Raw genomic sequence first — 12,362 nt, 5'->3', positions numbered from 1 at the left:
AGTTAACTAGAACACTACTTTACATTGTTAGCAGGTTCACAAAACAAGCTGTGTTAGTTGACTAGCGATGTGTACAGTCGAAAGAAAAGTCAAAGCATTAGAACGTGTCACATTTTAAAACAATCAATTACTTAAATTAGCCTTTGATTATGTTCGGGCCCGCCATCTAGTGGCTCAAAAAAAAATTGGCCCGAGGCCAAACCTAATTGCCGACCCCTGCCTTAGGAGATGAGTATAGTAGTCTGATCCATGCAATAAAAGTGGGTCCAAAGCCAAAAGCTTTCAGACATTCAAATAAGTACGCCCACTCCACTCTGTCAAAAGCCTTCTCCGCATCCAGGGAGAGAACCACCTCAGGTACCTCCTCGGACGTAGGAGAATGTACGACATTTAGAAGGTTTCGGATGTTAGAGAATGAGTGGCGGCCCAGCATGAAGCCAGTTTGATCAGGGGAGATCACCTCGTCTGTGACGGACTCTAGACGCCGGGCGAGTGCTTTAGCTAATATCTTGACATCGCTGTTGAGCAGCGAGATGGGGCGATGTGAACCACACTCCGTTCTGTCTTTCCCTGGTTTCGGTAAAAGGGTTATGAATGCCTCTGTTAGCGTCTGTGGCAGGGCCTCATTATCCATTGAGTCATTGAACATTTCTAAGATGAGCGGAGTTAATTTGGTTGAGAATTTTTTGTAGAATTCGATGGGGTATCCATCAGGGCCCGGGGCCTTACTACTTTGCATAGCTGTGATTGCATTATAAATGTCGGTGTCTTGGAAGGGTAGTTCAAGTTCTGCTTTATGAACAGGGTTGATAACAGGGGCATTTAAATTTGTGAAGAAATGTTGCATATTGGTATCATCATTGGGTGCCTCAGAAGTGTACAATTTGGAATAAAATGCCCTAAAAGTCTCATTGATTTCGAGGGGGTCAGTTGTAAGCTCCCCATTTTCTCTTTTAATTTGTGGAATCTGTTGGTCAGAGGATTTACATTTTAATTGATGCGCTAACATTCTACCAGCCTTTTCCCCATGCTCATAAACAAAGCCTCGTGATTTCAGCAGCATACGTTCTGTCTTATCGGATGTTAATAACTCGTATTTGGCTTTGAGATTCAGCTTATTTTTGTAAAGCTCCGGGGTGGGAGAGTCAGAGTATTGATGATCTATGTCAATCATTGAGTTGAGAAGTTGCTCCTGTTCTTGCCTCCTAGCTTTGTTCAGCCTAGATGTGTATGCAATAATGTCCCCCCTTATTACTACTTTAAGGGTCTGCCAGAGCAGGGAGGGAGAAACAGTGTCGTCCCTATTGGTTTCCAAGAAATTGTCTATGGCAGTTGAAATCATTTGGCAGAATTCTTTATCTGTTAGTAGTGTGGTATCAAGTCTCCATGGAGCGCGGTCAGAGTAGTTAAGTGGGAAGGACAGATCCAATAGTACTGGGGCATGGTCAGATTCAATTATGGTTGAATATTCTACGTTTTTGACAAAGGGAAGTAGTGTTCTGTCTATAAAGAAGTAATCAATTCTGCTATACGAATGGTGGACGTGTGAAAAAAACGAGAATTTTTTATCGTGAGGAAATTGGAAGCGCCATGGATCGACACATCCAATTTGGTCCATGAACGCTGACAACATTTTAGCTAGGGATGTCCCGATCCCACTTTTTCACTACCGATACCGATACCGATACCTGGGCTTCGGGTATCGGCGATACCGATACCGATCCGATATTTGTATACATTTTTTGACCCCTGAATATTATATATATATATATATATATTTTTTCTTCCTAACACCAGGGGAGCCACCCCTCCTAAATTTCGTTGTTTGGTACCTGTACTGTAGCAATGACAATAAAGACCATTCATTCATTCATTCATTCAAATACCTCCCCAGTATATAGTCCACACCAACAACAGTTAAATTAAAGACTGCCAGCCTTTATTAAAGCAACAAAAATAGTACTCTGCAGTACTCAGTGACCGTATGTCAATATTTTTTTTAAAATAATGTTACTTTTCATTTGCACCTGATGCTGGCCCATTAGGGGTAACTTATAACTAATGCCCTCGATATTTTGATGTTTTACTTTCAGACGAGCCTTGTCTGTGCCATCTTAAAGCCACTATTCTCTGTTCAACGATAGTAACCCCCTTGACGCTTGATCTGCACCTGATGCTGGCCCTAGAGGGCAGATTATGACGTCAGTTTTATTTTTTAACACTTTCTGTGTAACAAGCATACATTTCTCTACTCTTTCTCTTTTCTTGAACTGAATTGGTGCTTTGTGCTTCAGGTCCTGTGGAGACAACTTTCCCTGGTCATGCTTGCTGTGTCCCTAGGCACATCCATGACCATGTAGTGTCTAGTCTCGTGGTTCCAACCATGGAGGTAGAAAATCGGTGGACAGGCTTATTGTAATGCATGGAATCGAATGAGGAATATAAAAACACACGACGTCCTTCGATTTCTGCCTCAACCAGCCTCGGTGTGAACCCGTGCCAACCCCCTGCACGCTGGTCTCAACAAGTCTCTGTTGGCAGGAACTGGCAGGGGAGCTTTTTTGGCGCTTGTCAGTTTCACGTTTTAGTGTATCCTCAATTTAAGCCCAATCCTTTCCACAGCCACAGGCTGCTCTCTCTACTTAACTCCTCAGAGAAGCTAAATCCTGCTCCACCACATTTACCAGTTGTCAAGGACATCGGCTACTTGAATCGTACATTAAATCTTTTGATCTGTGTTTTATTTCGGTAACTACAGTGGGGAGAACAAGTATTTGATACACTGCTGATTTTGCAGGTTTTCCCACTTAGAAAGAATGTAGAGGTCTGTAATTTTTATCATAGGTACACTTCAACTGTGAGAGACGGAATCTAAAACAAAAATCCAGAAAATCACATTGTATGACTTTTAAATAATTAATTTGCATTTTATTGTATGAAATAAGTATTTGATCACCTACCAACCAGTAATAATTCCAGCTCTCACAGACCTGTTAGTTTTTCTTTAAGAAGCCCTCCTATTCTCCACTCATTACCTGTATTAACTGCACCAGTTTGAACTCGTTACCTTTATAAAAGACACACTCCACACACTCAATCAATCAGACCCCAACCTCTCCACAATGGGCAAGACCAAAGAGCTTTTTTTTATTTTTATTATTTATTTTTTGGCTGTGAGAGTCAATTTATTTAAGCCCGCTGATTTAGGTGAATTTACCCTTGAACGTGTCACCTTAACCATCAACGCAACAATTGCCCCCCCTGAGAGATTTGGCAGGAGCCGCCACTGATGCCCTCATCTCTCTCTGAAGATCCCTCCTTGAGCAGGGGATCCAATCCAGGATTGAGGGGGGCGATGGTCTCTGATTAATCCAGTTTGAGTCCTGTTGGAAGGCCTGATGTGGACTCCCCTGTGTGTGGCAGTCTGTCCTGCGATCCTTGCTGAATGGTTGATGCCACCTTGTCCACTTCTATGCCATATTGGGTATCTACGGCTGATGATCGCTCAAGCTTGGCATGTTCAGGCTGGGTGCTATCCCTTTTCTTGTCATTAGAGGGCAGGCTGCCCCTGTCTGCCTGGGCCCTGGTGGTCTTCCTTAGTGCATTGCCCTTCATCATAGCCAACAGGTGGTCCAACATGATGCAGCCCTCCTCCTGGACTGGGGGGGCTTTACGAATTATTTTTCCGTTCTCCCCCCTCGGTCTCTTGGCGTCATCCTCCTCTTGCTGTTTCTTCCTCTTCTCTGCCTTGATGGCCTGCTCTCTCCAGGTCTGGTTTTCCTTGATTGCTTTAAGGAAGAGTCCTCTGAAGGTCTTGATGGTGTTGAACAGCTCCTCTAGTGAGAGGCGGGACGTGTCCTCACACAGATACTCTGCTAGCTCTTCCTTCTTCTTTTTGATGGAGGCAAAGAGCTCCTGCAGCTTCTCACAGGCCTCCAGGTTCCCCTTCATAGCAGTGAGATACTGCTGCTTGATATCCTCCTGAGAAGAAGAGGACACTTTTTTCTCAGAACCCTTCAACCGTTTGACCAGTGAGCTCGACTCTGCCTGAATAGAATCCACATTTATTCTAGCAGCCTTTTCACAGATCTCTAGATCATCCGGAAGGTTCAGCAAGTCAGCATGGGTTTTCTCCGCCTCCTCCAGGATGTGATGGAGCAATGTGATACGGGACTTGTTGGCTTTGGTATCTGTGAGCTTCAGCAAGGTGCTGATCTTGAAGCCATCTGCATTGCCTATGTGACTCCCATAGTTGAGGAAGTTTCCAATGTCAAGTATGAGCTTGCAGAAACTTGGAAGGCGGGTGCTCTCCTTCAAACTCTCACAGGCTGCGTCCAGCAGCTCAGCTTTGGGTTGCAGCATCTTTAACACAGAAGGGGTCTCCTCACAGAGAAGCATGCACTCGATCCTCATGGTGTAGCATGAAACTGATAGGAGCTCGAGGTAGAACCGATCCACACCGGCCAGCTTCTCTATCTCCCCTTGGTATGACTTGAGGTTCTCAATCTCATGTTTCTCCGGCAGTAACGTCTGCATCTGTTTCAGCACCTCGACGTCAAACTTGGAACGGTCCCCATTTTGGATCATAGCTACAAAGTCTTTATGTGAGCATCTGAACTGCTTCAAGAATATGTTCAAATCTAGATTTTTCTTGGCATCAATGAAGGATATCTCTTTGGGCTCTCGTTTGACCGTAGTGTTGGTACTTTTGGCCTTTGAGTCAGTCACTGGCAGACAGAAGAGCTCCTCAATGCTGGAGTAGTCAGGTTCCAGGGAATCAGACTGCACTGACGACCACATGGATTGGCTTTCAGACACCACTCTGGAGGGCAGCTTCTGCCAGTTGAGCTTCTTCATGCGCAGTGTGGGACAGCGGCTGGCCTTGGGGAGAGGAGCGTTCTGGGGCACAATAATACCTCCTCCAATACCTGGGGGAGGGGGTGGTGGGGGAGGGGGGCCCATACCAGGCAGGGGAGGGGGAGGTGGGGGGCCCATACCAGGCAGGGGAGGGGGAGGTGGGGGGCCCATACCAGGCAGGGGAGGGGGAGGAGGTGGACCTCCCTGCCCCATCCCTGGTAGAGGTGGTGGAGGAGGAGGTGGCATCCCAGGTAAAGGAGGAGGTGGTGGGGGTGCACCATAAGTGGTGCCTGGCAGGGGTGGGGGTGGGGGAGGAGGAGGGTTTGGGGTAGCAGCAGGAAGTGGAGGGGGAGGAGGGGGAGGAGGGGGAGTTACGGAAGCCATGTCTGATTGGTTGGTTGTGCTGCCGAGCAAGTCTGTCTGGATTGCCCTGTTGGTGGTCTTGGTCTTGGGACTGGCTGAGATCTGTTGTCTCTTGGAAGAGAGCAGGCGCTCCATCAAACGTTCAGCGGAGTCCATTTGTGAGTCGTGGGCCAGCAGAGTGGCACGGACAGCCAGGGCCTCCAGGGTCAGCCACACGTCTCCCCGTCCTGGAGCCACCAGCAGCAGAGCCTGCAGGATGGACAGCAGCTGGACAGAGGCTGGGGAGCTGCTCACTTTGGTGAGGAGGGAGGTGAAGACCTCCTGGTGACTGCTCATGTCGATGCCTCCGTACACCCTCTCCATCTCCTCCGCATCCTCGGCCATGGAATCCTCAAAGGCCTCACACTGGATGTTCAGGTCCAGGTCCTCAGTCTCCCTGTTACATAAACACACATGCACATATGCACGCACACGCACACACAACATAGGTATTGATGTTTGGGAAATCTTACAGAAAGTGACTGTGACTGTTGTTCCACCAACATTTGATTAGCATTTAATGCATCCCACACCTACCTCAGCATTGGCAGTATATCCAAAACTGGAAAATACATAATTAAGATGAATCCCAGTACTTTCAATATCTCAATATCTCTATATTATCTCAATGGCCAATGCACACAGTGTTTTTGTAGCACTGTCAAATGTTGCAAATGTTGTAATAGTTTCTTATTGCATCACAATGGGACAATTGGAAAAACTTCAACATTCTAAATTGCCTGACACAGAAGAGCTTGCCTTGAAAACGCCTTGTCTAATGGTTTCTATTTTATTTTTTTAAATATTTTTTTTACTTTCTTTTTATTGAGATGTTACAGATATACAAAAATAATACTTTTCAGTTTTGGTTTGTTTTTACACAAAACACAAACATGTCCCAACCCCCCCCCCCCCCCCCCACAAAATCCCAAGTGGTGCATCCCAGGACGAAGGATATAAATAAACAACAATAAATAATAATAATAATAATAACAGTGGTGATAGGTAATGAAGACAGTACAGGTAAGTAATCAAAGAGATAAAGAGAAATAAAGTGCAATTCATTTGTAAGTGAGGATAGATGAGATGGTCGTGTTGGTCTGTGATACCATGTCTGTTATGATTGTAATATGTCCCTCTCTAGAACGAGATGATGTATCTCTAGGGGTTTATCCTGATAAATAGATTCACAACATATGTCATCACTCAGCATCCAGCGCACTTGCATTGTCAGGGAGGGTTTTTAGTTTGTTGAAATAGGATATTATTGGGTTCCAGGTGAAATAAAAGCGGTCTTTGGACCCCCTAAGTGTATATTTAATCTTTTCAAGTTTCAAGTGAAGCATAAGGTCAGTCAACCATAAGGAGGAATTCGGTGGTTTGGGGGATGTCCAACAAAGCAAAATCCTCCGTCGAGCAAGTAGAGTGGCAAATGCCACAATGTCTTTATGCTTGTTAATAATCTGTTGGTCAGTTGGCGCTATGCCAAAGATAGCTGAGTAGGCGTTAGGTTGCAGGTTCAGATCTAGTGCCTGTGAGAGGGTCCTGAAAACTCCTGACCAATAATCAAATAATAAGGGACATGACCAAAACATGTGTGTTAGCGTTGCCGGAGCGTTATGACATCTGCTACAATTCTCATCCACGTCAGGATAGATTCTGGCTAGCCTAGATTTGGAAAGGTGAATTCGGTGCAAGACCTTAAATTGGATTACGCCTAGTCTAGCACATGATGTGCTCCCGTTAACTCTCGTCAGAGCCTCAGTCCAGGAGTCATCGGGTATTACGTCCCCTAGCTCCTCCTGCCATTTCTCTTTAATTTTGTGGAGGGAAGTGTCTCCGAGGGATGATATGCTAGAGTAAATACTTGATATTAGGCCTTTTAGATTGGGAGGAATTTGGAGGATATCATCTATAGCAGAAGGTTGTGGTGCATTTGGGAAGTTTGGATCCAAACTTTTAATGAAATGTCGGACCTGGAGGTATCGAAAATAACTTGAGCGGGGAAGGTTGAATTTTTGAGAGAGGTGATTAAAGGTCGAGAAGACGCCCTCAGTATAGAGATCTTTAAATTTGGAGAGACCGAGTCTTTTCCATAAGGCGAAAGCATTGTCTATTCTGGCGGGGACAAAAAGGTGGTTATTGCAGATAGGGGCTAGGTTGGAGAAATCTTTTAAACCAAAGTGGCGTCGAAATTGTGACCATATTCGTAATGTATTAACAACAACAGGGTTAGAGGTGTAGTGTGGGGCAGATAGAGGGAGTTTGGAGGTAATCAAGGCGGAGAGGGATGTTGAAAGACATGACTCATTTTCTATTTCGCACCAAGACGGCTGTGGTGAATGGACCCAGTATATGATTTTCTGAATATTGGCAGCCCAGTGATAATAAAGCAAATTTGGTAGGCCCAGTCCGCCCTGGGACCGATGTCGCTGTAGAAGTCTTTTCTGTATTCTAGGGACTTTACCCCCCCCAAATGAAAGATGATATGGACTTATCTATGGACGAGAAGAAGGACTTTGGGAGGAATATAGGGAGACATTGGAAAAGGTAGAGGAATCGGGGTAGAACGTTCATCTTAATGCTTAATACAGTTGATCTTCCCTGCCAGTGATAAATTAATGGACCTCCATTTCTGTAAATCATCTTTTAATTTATTAACAAGGGGCGTGAAGTTTTTTTCATGTAGTTTAGAGAAGGACCGTGTAATATTAATTCCCAAATATTTGAAGCCAGATTTAGACAAATGGAAGGGCAAGTCACATTGTGGGATTGCGAGATCTAGGTTGTTCACTGGAAAATTCGCTCTTAGTGAGGTTGATCTTGTATCCCGAAAAGCTACCAAATCTATGCAGCATCTGAACTATATGGGAAATGCATTGCACCGGTTCAGATACATACAACAGTAAGTCGTCGGCATATAGCGCCACCTTGTGTTCCTTCCCCCATCTAGAAATTCCATTTATTATTGGAGAAGATTTTAACATGATAGACAGAGGTTCGATGGCGAATGAGAATAGGAGTGGGCTCAGCGGGCACCCCTGGCGTGTCCCTCTCGACAATGAGAAAAATGTGGAGCGTTTCCCGTTCGTAACTACCGATGCCTTAGGACAGGGGTCGGCAATAGGCGGCCCGTGGGCCATTGCTGGCCCGTCACCAATAATATTTGGCCCAGCAGATTATTTTGAGAATCCACTTTTTATTTTTTATTTTTTTTATTTTTTTATAATAATATCGGACCGACAGTCCCACATATAGCGCCTATAATGTCCGAATAGAGAATCGAACTCCACCTGAATAATGCTTATTGTACTTTTATCCATGTTGAGAGTGAATGACACAGGGACAGACAATCAGGCAGCAAGGTGCACCGAAGCGCACTGACGTTGAACCCCTCAGAGTGAATCATAAGCAGGTGGACAACGCGTCACGGTGCTGAAATAGCCGACATACCGTGTGTGGTTTGAACAAAATAACACGAGCTCAGTAAGCCATTCAAACGTAATGTTTACGTATATGTGACTGCAACACACATATGAACAGTAACAACGCAAATTCTGTTTAATTTTCTGAAAAACATTGAAAACAAAATCGGCGCAAACAAAAAGCATCTCCCATCGGTCAGTATTTGCTTGATATCTGGTGATATTGACGTCACTTTAATCCACAGGCAGTTCTCAAGGTTTTTATGCATCCATCGATTCCTCTCGTGCGTCTTTATCGCATTCATTGACGAAAAGGACGACTCGCGTATAGAAAGGGAACATTGTGAGCACGGAAAATGTCTCTCACAACGGCTTTGCATTGATGAAACCAGGTAGGATGAACGTATAGTTCGCTGTCCATTCCTCTTTAAATGCCCTGTTTCCACCGTCAACTTTCCTCTTTAGACCTTTGGAGAGTGACATTATGTTTCTCTTGCTAGCAGGTTAAATGTTTGGCTAACTTCACCCGGCACGCAAACAACCAATCCAATAATAATAATGTGACCTTGTCTGGGAGGAGGGGGGAATAATTATCAGAATGAAACTGTTACATAATTATTAGAATAAGTTAGGCTACGCTACATCGTCAGTCCACACATTTATTATTCAAAAATATGGAAAAGTGTGAAACTACGTTTCAACGTTGTTGAGAATCACAACACAAACTCGCTAATCAAGCCAAAATACTGCAACATAATGGATTGGACAGCTACCTAGTTAACTAGAACACTACTTTACATTGTTAGCAGGTTCACAAAACAAGCTGTGTTAGTTGACTAGCGATGTGTACAGTCGAAAGAAAAGTCAAAGCATTAGAACGTGTCACATTTTAAAACAATCAATTACTTAAATTAGCCTTTGATTATGTTCGGGCCCGCCATCTAGTGGCTCAAAAAAAAATTGGCCCGAGGCCAAACCTAATTGCCGACCCCTGCCTTAGGAGATGAGTATAGTAGTCTGATCCATGCAATAAAAGTGGGTCCAAAGCCAAAAGCTTTCAGACATTCAAATAAGTACGCCCACTCCACTCTGTCAAAAGCCTTCTCCGCATCCAGGGAGAGAACCACCTCAGGTACCTCCTCGGACGTAGGAGAATGTACGACATTTAGAAGGTTTCGGATGTTAGAGAATGAGTGGCGGCCCAGCATGAAGCCAGTTTGATCAGGGGAGATCACCTCGTCTGTGACGGACTCTAGACGCCGGGCGAGTGCTTTAGCTAATATCTTGACATCGCTGTTGAGCAGCGAGATGGGGCGATGTGAACCACACTCCGTTCTGTCTTTCCCTGGTTTCGGTAAAAGGGTTATGAATGCCTCTGTTAGCGTCTGTGGCAGGGCCTCATTATCCATTGAGTCATTGAACATTTCTAAGATGAGCGGAGTTAATTTGGTTGAGAATTTTTTGTAGAATTCGATGGGGTATCCATCAGGGCCCGGGGCCTTACTACTTTGCATAGCTGTGATTGCATTATAAATGTCGGTGTCTTGGAAGGGTAGTTCAAGTTCTGCTTTATGAACAGGGTTGATAACAGGGGCATTTAAATTTGTGAAGAAATGTTGCATATTGGTATCATCATTGGGTGCCTCAGAAGTGTACAATTTGGAATAAAATGCCCTAAAAGTCTCATTGATTTCGAGGGGGTCAGTTGTAAGCTCCCCATTTTCTCTTTTAATTTGTGGAATCTGTTGGTCAGAGGATTTACATTTTAATTGATGCGCTAACATTCTACCAGCCTTTTCCCCATGCTCATAAACAAAGCCTCGTGATTTCAGCAGCATACGTTCTGTCTTATCGGATGTTAATAACTCGTATTTGGCTTTGAGATTCAGCTTATTTTTGTAAAGCTCCGGGGTGGGAGAGTCAGAGTATTGATGATCTATGTCAATCATTGAGTTGAGAAGTTGCTCCTGTTCTTGCCTCCTAGCTTTGTTCAGCCTAGATGTGTATGCAATAATGTCCCCCCTTATTACTACTTTAAGGGTCTGCCAGAGCAGGGAGGGAGAAACAGTGTCGTCCCTATTGGTTTCCAAGAAATTGTCTATGGCAGTTGAAATCATTTGGCAGAATTCTTTATCTGTTAGTAGTGTGGTATCAAGTCTCCATGGAGCGCGGTCAGAGTAGTTAAGTGGGAAGGACAGATCCAATAGTACTGGGGCATGGTCAGATTCAATTATGGTTGAATATTCTACGTTTTTGACAAAGGGAAGTAGTGTTCTGTCTATAAAGAAGTAATCAATTCTGCTATACGAATGGTGGACGTGTGAAAAAAACGAGAATTTTTTATCGTGAGGAAATTGGAAGCGCCATGGATCGACACATCCAATTTGGTCCATGAACGCTGACAACATTTTAGCTAGGGATGTCCCGATCCCACTTTTTCACTACCGATACCGATACCTGGGCTTCGGGTATCGGCGATACCGATACCGATCCGATATTTGTATACATTTTTTGACCCCTGAATATTATATATATATATATATTTTTTTTTCCCTAACACCAGGGGAGCCACCCCTCCTAAATTTCGTTGTTTGGTACCTGTACTGTAGCAATGACAATAAAGACCATTCATTCATTCATTCATTCAAATACCTCCCCAGTATATAGTCCACACCAACAACAGTTAAATTAAAGACTGCCAGCCTTTATTAAAGCAACAAAAATAGTACTCTGCAGTACTCAGTGACCGTATGTCAATATTTTTTTTTAAATAATGTTACTTTTCATTTGCACCTGATGCTGGCCCATTAGGGGTAACTTATAACTAATGCCCTCGATATTTTGATGTTTTACTTTCAGACGAGCCTTGTCTGTGCCATCTTAAAGCCACTATTCTCTGTTCAACGATAGTAACCCCCTTGACGCTTGATCTGCACCTGATGCTGGCCCTAGAGGGCAGATTATGACGTCAGTTTTATTTTTTAACACTTTCTGTGTAACAAGCATACATTTCTCTACTCTTTCTCTTTTCTTGAACTGAATTGGTGCTTTGTGCTTCAGGTCCTGTGGAGACAACTTTCCCTGGTCATGCTTGCTGTGTCCCTAGGCACATCCATGACCATGTAGTGTCTAGTCTCGTGGTTCCAACCATGGAGGTAGAAAATCGGTGGACAGGCTTATTGTAATGCATGGAATCGAATGAGGAATATAAAAACACACGACGTCCTTCGATTTCTGCCTCAACCAGCCTCGGTGTGAACCCGTGCCAACCCCCTGCACGCTGGTCTCAACAAGTCTCTGTTGGCAGGAACTGGCAGGGGAGCTTTTTTGGCGCTTGTCAGTTTCACGTTTTAGTGTATCCTCAATTTAAGCCCAATCCTTTCCACAGCCACAGGCTGCTCTCTCTACTTAACTCCTCAGAGAAGCTAAATCCTGCTCCACCACATTTACCAGTTGTCAAGGACATCGGCTACTTGAATCGTACATTAAATCTTTTGATCTGTGTTTTATTTCGGTAACTACAGTGGGGAGAACAAGTATTTGATACACTGCTGATTTTGCAGGTTTTCCCACTTAGAAAGAATGTAGAGGTCTGTAATTTTTATCATAGGTACACTTCAACTGTGAGAGACGGAATCTAAAACAAAAATCCAGAAAATCACATTGTATGACTTTTAA

The 12,362-nt window shown here is 44.2% G+C and overlaps 1 protein-coding gene across 1 annotated transcript in view; it reads right to left on the bottom strand.

Annotated features, from left to right (window-relative positions):
• Nucleotides 1–12,362, bottom strand: part of LOC308167931 (uncharacterized protein) — a gene marked incomplete at both ends in the record, with an annotated part of 51,357 nt that overhangs the window by 30,341 nt on the left and 8,654 nt on the right. The window contains one exon of the mRNA XM_080542410.1: nucleotides 3,460–5,220. Coding sequence (XP_080398536.1) covers nucleotides 3,460–5,220 — 1,761 coding nt within the window. The remainder of the gene's footprint in view (nucleotides 1–3,459; nucleotides 5,221–12,362) is intronic.

This window comes from Nansenia antarctica (assembly GCF_963989245.1).
Source record: "Nansenia antarctica genome assembly, chromosome: 11".
NCBI classification, from domain to species: domain Eukaryota; kingdom Metazoa; phylum Chordata; class Actinopteri; order Argentiniformes; family Microstomatidae; genus Nansenia; species Nansenia antarctica.
Note: the sequence above shows the minus strand (reverse complement) of the source record. Positions and strands in the feature narration are given on the sequence as shown.